This window comes from Sturnira hondurensis, unplaced genomic scaffold (genome assembly GCF_014824575.4).
Source record: "Sturnira hondurensis isolate 20B ecotype Veracruz unplaced genomic scaffold, ASM1482457v3 Scaffold0021354, whole genome shotgun sequence".
In the NCBI taxonomy this organism is placed as follows: domain Eukaryota; kingdom Metazoa; phylum Chordata; class Mammalia; order Chiroptera; family Phyllostomidae; genus Sturnira; species Sturnira hondurensis.
This window is the reverse complement of record NW_028093985.1, coordinates 29,327,522-29,342,858: the sequence shown is the minus strand read 5'-3', so window position 1 is coordinate 29,342,858 and position 15,337 is coordinate 29,327,522. Positions and strand designations below refer to the sequence as shown.

The window sequence follows — 15,337 nt, the reverse complement described above, 5'->3', positions numbered from 1 at the left end:
CCTTTAGGGGTGATATTACTGTTTAGTCATAGATTACCATTTCCTTTGTTTCTGATTAATTGTAGTACTTGAGTGATATTTTATATGTGAAAAGTACATATTCTTAAATTCATTCAGCTCTGAAATGCTCTGTAGTAAGTCTGATTCAGTGAGTGTCGTGAAGGGCCTGTTTGCATGACTGTGTTTTCAATTCTTCTTAGCCTTCTGGGAGTTAAGAGTTGGGTCACAAAAACTGAGTGTTGAGAATATCTGTGCCTGATCTGGTCCATTAATTTTTTTTCTTAAAGGTTTGAAACAGACAACCAGATATTGCTGTCATCAGAGCTAATGGTGTGACTGCTGATTGTATGACCTTAGGCAAATCACCTCACCTCTTTGCCTCAGTTTCCTAATCTGTAAAATGATGATGATAATAGCATCTACCTTCCTCTAGGGTTGTGGAGGAAGAGTGCTTTGTGCCTAACTAAAGAAGCAGTTGAAAGATGTAATGAAATAAAATAATTACTGAGAAAAATATTCATTATGGTATATGATAGTTTTTATGTCTTTAGTTTTAACCCACTTATAATCTTTCATTAAAATAAAAATGTAAAATAATTTTTATGAAAACAAATCTTACTTGAAAACTTGATGAACCTGAGTATCAATGCTGAATCTCACAATTAATAATTATGTGTCTGCTCTTCCTTTTTTCTTCCTGCTGACCTTTTACGGGTTATTTAATGATTTAAGTGAACACACTGCATGACTAAGATAGCATTTTTAATAAAAATTATTTTAAATATCCCTACATACCAATACACAGAATCGGGTATACTGTTGTTTCTTATTATTGCACAAATTGGTGACTTTGGTTTTTATTTTTCTAAATTAGTATAGGCAGTGTTTACATAAGTTGTATTAATTTTTCACATTTTTTTTCATTCTGTGAAGACAGTGAGTTACCTGTTCAGTGAGGCTGCTCCATTTATATTTTATAGCTCCGTTGCTCACACTCTGGTCCTCATGTGTGAGTGTGCTCCATTTTTATTTCAGCGCCTGCAATAGCAGACTCTGTCAGTATGACACTAGTAAAATAAGTAGACGCATCTTTCAAATGACTCTGTTTGTGAAAGTTCTAACAAGTAAAATGAACAAATGAGTTTCTTTGTTGCATCTATTGTTTGATAAAATGGTTGCTTCAGGCTTTAATATAAATATATAAACACAAAATGAGGAGACTTGGCAATATTTTCTGAAAGAACCTTTCTTAGATCTTGGCTTTATATTTTAAATATTTTTTTACTCTGCTTATATTATCCTCAGTTAACTCGTTGAATTTTTATTACACACTTGTTTATAAATTATGGGGGTTTTGCAAATATTCTTGTAAAATGGATTCCAACTATATTAATTTGTTCTCCTAACACATGAGGTCAGTCTTTATCCAAGAAAAATATTAGGAGTTGTTGCTTTCATGTTCTTTTAGATTTTCAAATTCATTCACACTGTTTTTCAACAGAAATTTTATTTAAGGATCAGAGTGAGTCTCTTACTCAGTCTTGTGGTTTATATCTGAAAAGTGATATTGGACACGGACGGGTTCTCATCCTTTAATCAATAGAACAGACTATATGAATTAGAGAAACCAGATTTGGGGCTCAATGAGAATAAGTTATATGTAACTGAATGAGTAAGTACAGTACTGAGGGGGGAAAAGTAAGCAGATATTATTAATCTAGAATAAACAGTTTTTAAGAATTACAGAGTTGCCCTGACTGGTATGGCTAAGTGGGTTGGTCATCATCATGCAAACTGAAAGGCTGCCGGTTTGATTCTCGGTCAGGGCAAATGCCTGGGTTGCAGGCCAGGCCCCTCTCTGGTCAGAGGCATATGGGAGGCAGTTGACTCTCTTGCACACCAGTGTTTCTTTCCCTCTCCTTCTCTCTCCCTTCCTCTCTCTCTAAAAATAAATAAATAAAATCTTAAAAAAAGAATTACAGAGTAAATAGAATCTAATTAATTTAAAAACATATTCAGTTGATAACAAACATTGGCACTTATATTGACTTACTAGTTCTAAACATTTATAAAAGACTTAACAGTGTTTTATTTGTAATTAATTTAACTATCTTATTGAAGGACTATTTTCTCTTGGCCTGGGCAGGTCAGCCGTGGGAAGTGCCTGCATGCATACATTTTATATGCTGATTCACACTCATTTTTAAACATTTTACACACCCAATCAATAATCATAGAGAAGCCAAATAATCTAATTTTCTTTACAGTTTTGTTTAATGTTGTGTGATGTTTATAATGAGATGTACAGGGGTTCCTCGATACCAAAAGAAAGATTATGTTGTATCTTTACTGTAGTCATATTCTTTGAAAATGGGAAATGTATTTCCATAGTAATTGTCTATTAGTCAAAAATTAAGTTATTTATGTTACAGTAGTGGTGTGTGTTCTTAAATTTTAGCTTGGAGCTTCAATATTTAAACAGAATCTGGGCCTACATATTATTACTCATTATTTTCTGTAATACTTTTTGGAATGAAGTTTGGTTCTGAGCTCACTCCTCTCCAGACGTGCTGGCCCAGTCATTGAGTCCAGTAGAGCCCACTGACTAAAGGCCATTGAGCGCCTCACATGTTTGCTCTGTGGCCAGAGGTATCACAGGCATTTACACAACAGTTGTTTATCATGGTGTATTTACAAAACCTTTAGAAACAGCTGCTGTTCCTCCTGTAGGCTTCCTTTCAATTGACTATATCCAGTGGGATGATTTGCCAACAACCTACCACCCTCCCCACCCCCACTCCCGCCCCCAAGAAAAAGCTTCCCACTGGAGCTTTCTGTTATAGTCATTATGTTTGATCAGAGGTACTTTTTCAACATGCAATTAGCTATCAATCTTGGATCTTTAAAAATGAAACAGTACATGTGTGCCTGAGAAAGCTGCTCAAGTTATGACTTTTACAGCTTTCATCTGACTTGAAGAAGACAACAAAGTTGATCAGCTTCTGGGTTGTTACAAAGAACTCCCATTAGATTGACTACTTCTTTTCATTTTTGGAAACTGGTTTGCCTTCCCCCTTCTTTCCTTTTGCTTATGCGGGTCCTAGGTCTGTTTGCCTTCAGATCCTTTCTTCTCTCTGAGCGTACTCAACTTTGTCATAGGGACTTCACTCTGTAGGTGCCATTTAGGCCAAAGGCAGGAAGGCCAAAGGGAGGGAGTATTTCTCTCCTTCCTTCCCTCTCTCTCAGGTAGCATTTTTGGTTACAGCTTTATCTACTCCTTGGTTCCAGCCCTGCACAGGGCCCTTGCAGCTCCAGATGGTATTGGGTGACCAGGGCCTGTGGGTGCCAGTAACACTGACTCTTCCTTTTGTCCCTCCAGCCTTGAGATGCCTGTGGCTTCCTGCTGTTGCTAGATCTCTGGCTTACTCTAGCTTCTCCAGTTAATCTTCTCCACTTTTACTTTATTAGAATAACCAGTTTCCTTAATGAAATTCTCTTCATGTAACTTAATAAATACTTGTAGTACTTACTGTTTTCCTGCTTAGTCTCAATATATCTTCCTTTCTCTGTCATTTTGTGTTCTTTCGAGAGAGCACATTCGAGAAAATAGAACCGTATGCATTTCCTCTCAGAGAATCTTGTGACTGTGGATCAAAGCACAAAGCAGAGAATTGCACATAAGATTTAAATTATACTTGATCCTTCTTTAGACTGTCACTAGTCACACTACTGTCCTGGATGTAGACAAGCTCTAACTGGAGAGATAGGGGTGGCTAACTACGTGGCAGTTGAGAGAAATGAAGCTACAGGCCGTGGTGAGTCCCAAGAATGGGATGGAGGGCTAGCTGTCTTATTACAGAGAGATGCTTTTTATACATGCTCCTAGCAAGAATAAAATTTAAATGTTTTCTCAGAGCTATAATGTACAGTGTCAATTCACGGAGGCAAATGTAAAGAAAAATATTTGGCTAAATAAGAAGTTAATTGTTGTGAGTTAGTAATTTGAGTGATTGGTTATTTGTTACCAGTTAATTCAAATTATACTTAATGGTTTTGACTGACAAAAAATAACATGCTATCATGTCAATTCCTCTGTTTATTTTTTTATTTTTTTAAATAATTTAATTTTAATAAATGCTTTCTGTTGATGTAAGAAGTTATAAAGAATATAATATTAAAATAATCATAAATCAGTCTTTAAAGTTCTACCTTGGATGTACACTAGATATTGTAATTTTTCTCAGCCCGTTGAAGCAACTTTTCAACAACTCATAGATGGACAAAACTGGTTGAGAGAGTAGAATTACACATGGGCAGTTTCTTTTTTGGGAAGTGGTGCTTTAATATATAAATTGAAGTTGTGCAATTTTTGCAGTTCATTTTGCAAACATTTGTATTATCTATGCTAATAATGTAATTTTATGTTTTATATTATTTAATATCAAGAAAAACTTCATAAAGATATTTTCTGGTCACTCTTTGGTATTGGTAGCTGATACACTGCCTATATCAGTCATTATCCTAGAATTTTAGGTCATTCCCTTCCAGCTGTTAGCACTGAGTGTGATTTAGGGAGTCAGAAACTAAAACTTACCAATTCCAGATTTAAATATATTGTAAACCAAATGCTGTTGCTTCTTGGATTGTTGTGGAACAAGGTGAAACTAAGTGAAACAGATAGGCTCTGAGTCAGTGTTTGGAGAATTCCTATGTGGGCTTTGGGTATAAATCCTTACATGCACTTTAAAAAGTTTGTGTCTTCTTAGGCCATATTTCTTACTGGGAAACTGTTTGTTCTTTCATTATCATATGTGGTTGGGGCACTTGGATAATGCCATAAATAATTACATCAAGTACGATGCCAGAAACTAAGATTGTGGAAGAAATAGTATTTTTCCCAAATTTGCATCTTGGTTTTTTTTTTTTAGGATGGGAATCTGTGACTACTTTCTGACTAGTAGGAGTGATCTGATTAATTCATTTTTAGATTGTTAATATCAGACTTGTTTTCCAATTAGAAGGGATGTTTGGGGCTTTATTTGGGGACTTAGGGGGTAATGATAGGTGGAAGACCTACTTATATGTTTTGGACTATTTCTTCAATATTATAAATGACTTAGAGATTCAGGAGCAAGAAGGCTGCTGATGGATGCCTAGGGCAGCTGTTTTCTTCCTGGGTCACATGGGGTCCCCCAGACCTATGGGGTCACCCTCAGAGAGCAGCTGCAGGTACCTGTTGATGGGGCTTCATGCTGCTCCCATTTAGTTAGGAACTCTGTTGGGGGCCTTTGGAAGGCCCAGGTGGCTCAGCTGGTGCTAACCTGTGTTTTGGGGGCTTTTTGACTCACTCTCTCTGAGACAGACTGGCCACAGAAGAGGAACACTAATTCCTGAAATTAGGATTTAGGTCCTTTTTGCTCTTCGCTTTGGTTTTAGGCTGAGGCCCAGAAATGAGAGTGTAAGGCTAAGAGATTTTTGATGTGGAACTGAGTTCCAGTTGCATATTGTAAACCACAGAGGAAAAAAAGAGAACGTTTATTTTAAACGTTTATTTTATATTAAAATAAATTATTTTAGGCAGTAGGTACAATATTTTCTTAACACTTTTGTAATGGCAGAAAATAAAAATATATGCCAGAATATTTTTTAAAGTTACACATCATCAATGTCATGTCTTTGTTTTCCAGCTTTACACACTTAGAAACAACGAACGGAATACTTTGACTGTTTTGCTTTCACAGTGTAAGATCAAGAGGTCCATGTACAGGTTACTTGGCTTGGAGATGATAAGCTTTGATTTGGACTAATGGCATTTCAATTATTTCACAACTTTAAAAAATAAGATCGCAAAACTTTTATTTGGGATATAGTTGCATCCACATACCACACATTGTAGTGTGGTATGTGGATGCAAATGACCAATATGGGTTCAAAATTCTATGAACTGTCTTCTTTTTTTTTTTTTCAAGTAGACATCTGAACTTGGCCTGAGGGAAATGGAAGAGGTATACAACCAGGCCATTTAGATGAAGTAGTCTCTTCTTACTTGCATTTACCTTTGACTTAATTTATCATTAATTTATTTGAACTTTGATTTATTTTTCTTATTTAAGTAAAAGTGTGAACATTTTATTTTTTAATTGAAGAAAAGTTCTATTTCTTAGTTCCTGCTTTGTAGAAAGCTGCAGGGCTGCTTACTACTGCTAACTTTTAGTGCTATTTGTAGCTTGTTAGAAGCTCTAGAAATCTTATATGGAGAAGAGAAAGGAATTCGATGGAAAGAAAACTACTAGAAAAAAGTCAATTAGAGACCTTGCTGCCTGCCAGAGTGAGAGAGGAGGAGCAACACCCATTTTGAATTGGTTTGAGAAGCAGAAATCCAATTAACAAATCCACATTCTGCAGCAGAAGACAGTGATTAAAATGTTGGTGAAGTACCCAAAATTCTTGCCACACACATCAAAGCTGACAACTTACAGAGGCTTTTTTTATTTTTAATGTTCTTTATTTTAAGAACAAATATGTAAATGGAGAACTGATTATGCTTGTTCTAAAGTGACCTTTAATTGCGTGGAATGAGAATGTTGTTTTTATTATTTAATGCATACATCTTAGTGATGTTTATGTTCAAATATATCACATTTAAAAGCATGTCGCTTCGGAGCTGCAGGTCCTGCATTTGATGTAGATAAAAGACAGAGACCTGATGGCCGAATACTTAAATAAGCAAAGTTATTTTTAAAGTTTAGATCCTGGCTCTTTTCCTGAAAGAGGCCTAAGGTGAATTCTGAAAATGGTTTGCTGTTCACTTGACCCAGAAAACCCCTCAATATTATGCAAATCAAGAGATTCAAATCTTTGTGTTCACTTTCAGAACACTTGTGAAACTGCCCAGGCCATCAAGCATATGCATATATGAGAAGTCACCAAGTGTCTGAAGGATGTCACTTTACAGAAGCAATGTGTGCCATTCTGTCATTACAATGGTGGCATTGGTAGGTGTGCCCAGGCCACACAGTGGGGCTGTACACAGACAGGGTTGGTGGCCCAAAAGGAATTTTGAATTTTTGTCACACATGCTTAAAAATGTAGAGAGTAATGCTGAGCTTAAGGGTGTAGATATAGATTATCTGGTAACTGAGTACGTCTAGGTGAACAGAGCTCCCAAGACGTGGTGTAGAACTTACAGAGCTCATGGGCAGATGCATGAGCTCTCCCTGCCACGCAGAGATGGCCCTTACCGAAAAAGAGCCGATTGTTCCTAAAGCAGAACAGGTTGCAAAATGAAAAGGATATCCCAGAAGACATTGGAGAAACAAAAACTTATGGTCCAGGAGTAAATTCAGCATAAAATAAATGCTAGTAAAAGTTTTTGAAAAGTTTATATCCTGATTTCAAATATACTCATTTAGCAGTAAGCATTTAGTAAATGTGTTTGGTGCACCTATCACCGTGTTAGGCACTAGTAATAAAAAAGTGAATAAGACATGGTCCCTGACCTGCAGTAGCTTGCCTTTGACTCTGGTAGGAAAAACATACATTTAATTTTATTATATTTTAGTGGTTTAAAATTAATTTGAGAGAGAGAAGAAGGCAGAGAGAGTTGGTAGGGGAGAAGGAGAGAGACAGAAGCGTCAATTTGTTATGCCATTTGTTTACGCATTTATTAGTTGATTATTGTATGTGCCCTGACTGGGGATCAGCCCCCAGCCTTGGGGTGTGAGGATGAAACTCTAACCAACCAAGCTACCCAGCCATGGCAGGAACGTGCAATTAATTAGACACGTTATAAAGCACCATGTTTAAGGCTGTAGTGGGAGAATGAGCTGTAACATTGGTGGGTGTATAGAGGGCAATACTCTGCCTGTGGGCATCCCAGGAGGTTTTAGAGAGGACATGTGCTGGAGCCATGAAGTCTGAATTATGTTTTCATAGGAAATGAAGACAGCTTTGTAACTGCCCCAGGTGGCAGGACACTGTAGCTGTTAATGAATGTTTTTGAAAAAGAATCTTGCTAGCCCACCATGTAGTATATTTTATTACTATGGGTATACATGCCTGCATATTAATTGAACTGATTAATTAATTTATTTTTATTCATTATAAATTATAGGGTTACTATGATTGTACCTAGCTTAGCATATTTACATATAATCAGTACTTTTATATTTTAAATTTAGAAGTATGAATGCTGTGTATGTGCTGATGATTTCACAATTTTTTTTGACATATCTCTCTGAATATCTAATAGGCATCTCAAACACAGCATATTCAAAACCAAACTCTGTTCTCCTACCTGTCCCCAAAGCATCTCAGTTAATTGCAACAGTACCTTATCTACCAGTTGTTCGAACCCCAAAGCTTGGAATCATCCTTGATTCTCCTTTTTCTCTCAGGCCCCTTAACCTATTTGTCAAAAAATTCTGTTGATTCTAATTTCTAATTTCAAATATATTGAGAATCTGATCATTTCACAACACCTCCAGCTAACTGTTACTGTGGTCCAACTCACTAATGTTGGATTCATTCAATACAGTGTGTCTCTGTTTCTACCCTTGCTCCTATCCTAGGCTCACAGAAACTAGAATGATCATTTAAAAATGCAAGTTATATCATGTTTTAAGCTGGAGCTTAAAACCTCCAGGAGCTCCCAAAATTCCTCAGAGCAAAAGCTAAAAAACTTACTTTGGCCTATAAGGTCTCACAGAGTCTGCCCTATTTCACTCACTTCCTTGGCCATGTCTCTTGTTAGTTTCCCTTCTCTTCACTCTGCTTCAGTACCTCCAGCTTCTTGCTAATCCTCCGAAATACTAGGGCAGTTCCCATCTCAGAGCCTCCTGCACTGATTCTTGCCTTAAACATCAGCACGGTTTGCTTGCTCCCTCACCGCCTTCAAATCTTTGCTTGAATTAACGTATTTTCAATGAGATCATCCTTGACTACCTATTTAAAATTATACCCCATCTTTCTTCCTTCTACTCTTTTCCATCTGCTTCGCTTTGCTTTATTTTTTTCTCTATTGTACATAACACCATTAGACATACTATATAATTTGCTTATATATTTATTGGTCTCCCTACCCCCTTATAAGTAGGGAATATAAGCACCCCTTTGGACAGGGATTTTTGTTTGTTTTGTTTACTGCTGTATTTTATCAGAATATTTTCTGGTACATAATAGGTGCACAGTAGTTACCTCCTACGTGAATTATATTGTCTGCATTCTTTTGTGAGTTACTGAAAAGGCTGAGCTTCATAAATTATTTTTACACTTGAAGTTACTGGATATTTGTATGTGAGTTGCTCTGTACTAGGGAAGTGTTTCCTAGTCCAGGCTGGCATCAATTGGGCATTTTTTTCAAAAATAGTAAGGGCTGGCCGCATTCCAAGCCAGTTAACTCATAACTTCTAAGGATGGGACCTGGTTATTACTACTTTTTCTTAAAACTATGATTTTTTAATTTTATTTTTTAAGATTTTATTGATTTATTTAGAGGAGAAAGAAGGATGAAAGAGACGGAGAGAAACATCAATGTGTGATTGCCTCTCATATGCCCCCTACTGGGAACCTGGCCCAGAACTCAGGCATGTGCCCTGACTGGGAATCAAACCAGCGACCCTTTGGTTCGCAGGTGGGGACTTAATCCATTGAACCACACCAACCACACCAGGACTATTACTATTTTTTAAAGTTATCCACATGATTCTAAGGTGTAGCCAAGGTTAAAGCCAGGTGTTCAGGAAACATTTAAATAAGTGTGAGTGAATGAATGAAAGAAGGAAAGGAAGGAAAGAAGGGAGGAAGAAAGAGAGTACCACAACTCATATCCAGGTTTGCGTCAGCTCAAGCATTAAGATGTCAAATGTTTATGCTTTGAAGGGCCGTGGTAGGCAAGCGCTGGGTTTCCCTTTTGCAGCTGGAATATTTTTATACCTAAAGGTTTGAGAGAAGGTGTGAGATGGTCCTGAGCAGCACAGCCCAGGAAGGGCTGGTGGAAGAGAAAGGGAGAGGGAGGGTGAAGGATGGAGAAAAGAAAGAGGGGACCCCCATGTAGTTGTAGCACGAGGGGAACTTTGCCCCCATGGTCCCTTGGCAGTTGTTACCAGTTGATGATTCCTGCCTAAAGGGCGTAGTCATGTTGAAGACTGCCTACTTCATAATTCGTATTAAGGCAACTATATGTCTATGACTCACTAATTTTTCCTTTCTCTAAAGTAATCAGGAAATGAGATTAGTTTTAAAATAATGAGCACAGCTCTCTGAACACAACTCAGTGAGAACAGCTTCCCACAACTTGGGGAAAGAGATCTGAGCTGGCCTAAGGAGATACAAGGGAATGGTAGTGATGGACAGTGAAGGGCCTTGCCAGGAAAGTCTGGGATTCGTTTTTGCAGTTGAAATACTCTTGTTTCCTAAAGTTTTCAGAGAAGGTGTGAGATGCGATCAGAGTTATTGAAGGAGTGTAAATTTGTCTGGTAATGTGGCAAAAAGGAGTTAGGAGGGATAGCTCAGAGGAGACACAGTGCAGTAAAGGGTCCTAGAAAGCAAAAGCAGAATTTGAATAAAATGGTGAAAGATATCAGATCCTGTAAGAGAATAAAGAACCCAACAGGCCTCAATTGGAAATAAAGCAGAAACAGCAGCCCAGTGTGAGTAAGAAGGCAGTGGTTGGAAGGAATACAGAGAGAAGGTGCCAGAGGATTAACATGGTAGTTACGTCCTGTTTTCATGATTAGAATTAGAAAATTTTATTGTCTCTGGCAGGCATTCAGGCTCTCTACTTAAAAGCTTTCAGTTCCCACCAAGGTTCTCAGTTCTATGAGGTGCTGGAAAGGATTTGCCTGATGTCCTAAATGTGGTTTATTTAGTGTTTATTACCATTTTTGTATGCAAGTGCCAGCTTTAACGAAGCTGAGGTTCAGGCCTATTGATGAGCAGAAGGGATGCCCTGTATTCTTCCTCTTGTCCAACCAAGTTCTTCTCTAAATGTACATACCAGGACCTGTCCAAGTTTGAAGGCTTCTGTATGCTCAGGGAGAGAAATTCTCTCTGTCTCTTTTCTTTCCATTCCCAGCAGTCTTCATTCTTTAATATTTTTTTCAGTTTCACCACACAAGGACCTGTGCTAAAACCTTCTCCCTTTCTCCTGTGTCTCCCTTCCTGCCCTTAATAGAAGGCTTTCCCAGTGTCCTTAGAAATGCCTTTCTCTAACCCTTGTCTCCCTGTGCCTTTGGTCTCTCCAGTAATCATCTTGGCAGCCTGACAGGTGATTGGCAGATGAGTGTGTGTTACTGATCTACAGCCCCAGTTGACCCTGTCAAGGCAGCCTGTCTTAACCCTTGACTTTGATCCCTAAAGATTGCAGCTGATTGCTCTGAAACTCAGTCTCAATGAAGCCAACATCTCCAGGGCTGGCAAGAAGGAATTTAGGTACTAGTTGACATTTGAACATGTTTAACTATACAGAAGTGTTTAGTCTTTTCAAAAATTATCACCTCCAACTGGCATCACATAAATTATCCTTGTTAGCCTGAAAGAATGGAACATCCTGCTATCTTTGCCAAGATTCTGTGAGTCTTCTTCTGTTGCTTACCCCACTGTAGGCAACCTGTACAATTGAGACTTTTGTTTTATTTTTTGCTTTTCCAGGGTCTTAAGAAAATTTGGAGACCATTTAAGGTATTTTTATAATCCTCCAAGCCTGTGTCTCCTAGGTAACATTTTAGTGTCTCGCTTTGTACTTAAGTGCATATACAGCCATACCAATCGTTGACTAATTTTAGTCTTTAACCTGAATTGGATAACGTAATACTTTTCCCAATAAAAGCAGTATTAAACTGAAAGTTGGTTACCTGTATTCTATATTCTGACTTGAGTTTCTTTTAAAATACTTTACTAAACATTTAAAAATTGGAGTGAAGCATTTAGATGATCTTGGTTGTATGGTTTTACTTATTCAAATCGTCTGTGATTTGTATAACCCAAGACTACCAGTGAATTTATAAGGAAAGTAAGTTTAATTAAAATGTCAGTTTTGTAAATGTAATTATTTGTTTCAGGCTCTGAAGGATTATTTTAGGCAGCTTTTTATGAAACACTGGAGGGCACTATTATTAAATTCCCATAGCAAGGGAAAGAATGTGATGAATTTGACAGAGCTGTTTGTGGAGTTTTGAATGAAAATATGCCCCATCTCCTAGAGGTGTTCAGTATGTGTCTTATAATGGTGCAGGTTACCAGGAATTAGCTTCCTGGAACTGCCTTTGGATACTGTCATATTTCAAGGTGAAATGGCAAAATGGTCATAGGGAAGGCCACAGGAGCCTAGTCAGTGATTGTCAGCTCAGGAAAAAAATGAGCTCTGTGACTGAATCCAAGAGTTAAAACACTCTTCAAGATCTCCATAGAGTGCTGGCGTGTGGGAGCCAAAGTGAATCTGCTTCTTCATGTATGAATTTGTTCTCCGTTGCAAGAGTGAGAAAGGTTCCGTTCATCGGCAATACGTGCAGGGCAGCAGCAGGCACCGAGGCCCAGTTCTGTCACCCGACCCCTAGCACTGGGAATCAGCCTGGTGGCCGGACTTCTAACCACTTGGGAGTCTGTCAGCCAGAATTCGAGTTTTGTCACATGTAGATAGGGACTGGAATTGTTGCTCCTTGCTATTCCATTGTTCTACAAGATATTTTTAAATTCTCCCGAGTCTATAAAATATGTAGTTTAGGTTTGCTAGCATCTTTCTCCCTATTATCTGTAGAAACTTTAATAAGTTTTTCAAACTTCTCTGTTCCTCAGTTATCTTCCCTAACATGAGAGGAGGACTGAACTGGCACCAACAACCTAAAATCTTCTTTTCTATGAAACTTTATTGTATGTTCCTAGATGTCCTGTTTGATGAAGAGATTTTTGATTGTGTTAAAAGGCACATGAGATACAGCTTACTTCTGCAATCATGTTAAAGCATATGTATCACTGGTATTAAGTACATCCTCGCTGTTGTGACAGAAAGATATTTTACGATAAAGGAAGCTAAAAGATGTATGAGAATTCACATAGAAATTTTGTGTCGGAAGCTGTGCTGTATACATGTATAGGAAGTGTTTGTGTGGCTGGATACAATTTTTATGAATATATGACTTCCTAGTAACTATAATAAAGGATAATTGGGAAAAGACAGTGAAGCTCTATGTGGCTATATTTAACAGTTCACATATGTATGTGGTTATACATGGCAAAATTCATCTTTACATTCATAGGTTTAACAGTCATGCTTCAAAGCATTTTCAAGAAACCCTACAGGTCCTTTCCTGGTTTTGCTGTGGTGCAGACACGAGGTCGCTTGTCAGGGCAGGGGCCCAGCAAGCTGCCCAGCATGTGCACTTCAAAGAGGCTATTTGATGTTTTGCTTCTTCCCGGAAGAGTACATCTCCAACAGCAAAAATTTGGGGGGTGTTGGGATTAAGAATGCTCTGTAAAAAGAGCTAACTGTAAAAATAACGTGGTTTAAGAAAAATGCTGGTTCTTGTGTAGAAAATAGAAGTATAGGGAGCATTACCAAGGGGAACATTAATAAGAATAACTAATAAGAAATTTACCAGTGACTGTAATCCTCTACATGTTCAAGTTCACCTGTGCCTAATTAAGAATAACAAAGGTTGACCAGTGAAACCAGTGTAGGCACTTCTTTAGTCCCAATGCAAAATCTTGTGGAAATAAAAGTTTAGTAGTGTAACAAGACGGTTACCTTGTGGTACTAAGATATGTGTAGGAAACATAGGACTGTTCACAAAATATGAATTGAGTAAAAGTCAGGGATTGGTTTGAGAAATTTAGCAAGACTCCCCCAGCCCCGCTGACAGTGTGGCGCTAACAAAATGGCCCCTTGAGTTTTCTGTCGTCCTGGAAAGTACTTTCTTGGGAGCTGAAGGTGCACCTAGGGGAGAAGGCTAAATGGACCAAGCATCTCCGTCTGTCCTTTTGTGAGCACATGCATGTAATGAAGGGCAGTGAGCCTCGGTGTTTAAAGTGACTGAGGATATTCTTCTTGTCTTAAGAGAAACCAAGCTTATCTTCAAGGATACAAAAGTCCCTACAGACCTTCTATATTAATTTTTTTATTTCTGTACAAGTTATCACACTTAACAGCTTAAAACAACATACATTAGTCATCTTACTGTTTCCAAGCATCAAGTGTCCAGGTACTACAAGCTGGTTTTTTGCCCAGGGTTTCACAAGACCATAATCAGGGTCTCAATTGGGGTTGCATTTCTTCCTAGGGCTTAGATCCTCTTACAAGTAAATGTTACTGAAAGTAACTTATCTGAGAAGTAGTTTATTTGAAGAGGATAAGTAAGATCCTACTATCTTTGTTTAAATAATATTTTTTTCTTTAGAGATGAATCATCAGGGGAAGTCAGGCAACATCAGGAAAAGAGTAGAGAAAATGAAAAAATGGGGAAAGTAGTACTTAGAGAAAACATTTAGTTCTTAAACAATGTGTTCTATTGCTTTGCACATGGTGAAGTGTACAACCCATAATGGGACAATTTGGAGTACATCGATAAAATAGCACCAAGATATCTCAGAATTAACCACTTAACTTATATTTTATCTTTAAAAAAATGAGAAAACCTGTGCAAAAGTAGCATGATAATCATGAAGATAAATATCTGAAATTGAACAATGTTAAAGAGAATAATCCTATCATATTGTGGGTACTTAATATAATGTATCAAATAGCTTCCACAACTATTAGATTGTTGACTTCTGATTTTTATTATGCCTCAATAAAATCTGTTTGATTTAAATATATTATCATTTATATATCACCATACATTTCTGCCCTCATTTCTAATTTAGTATGTAAAATGCTATTTAAATACTTAGTTTAATTAAATGATTCTGGATTATTATCTATTTAAATATTATACAGTGATACTCTATTTTGTAATAAACTGTATAATTGCTTTAGAATGAATGCCACATTTACTTTTTTCATTGTTTATTTTATTTATCTCATTAGCTAAGAAACCTTTCCAGCTTGGACCTACGTCATATCACTGAACTGGACAATGAAACCGTGATGGAAATTGTCAAGAGGTGCAAAAATCTCAGCTCACTCAATCTCTGTCTGAACTGGATCATAAATGACAGGTAACAAAAATAACATCTTAAAAACAATTTTCCAGAAGAAAACGTGGGTTCTATGTACCAAATACTAATTATCATTGTAACGAGGCATGTCAACTTTAAGGAAAATTTAATGTAGCACACCTTTTCAAATAGACCTGTTTGAGTTTTGAAAACCTAGATGTATACTTTTAACCTATCCGTTGCATAT

The 15,337-nt window shown here is 37.3% G+C and overlaps 1 protein-coding gene and 1 pseudogene across 1 annotated transcript in view; both read left to right on the top strand.

Annotated features, from left to right (window-relative positions):
• FBXL17 (F-box and leucine rich repeat protein 17) overlaps nucleotides 1–15,337 on the top strand; it is a 480,048-nt gene that overhangs the window by 154,149 nt on the left and 310,562 nt on the right. The window contains exon 6 of the mRNA XM_037031996.1: nucleotides 15,020–15,150. Coding sequence (XP_036887891.1) covers nucleotides 15,020–15,150 — 131 coding nt within the window. The remainder of the gene's footprint in view (nucleotides 1–15,019; nucleotides 15,151–15,337) is intronic.
• LOC118977220 (60S ribosomal protein L17-like) lies at nucleotides 6,734–7,340 on the top strand (annotated as a pseudogene).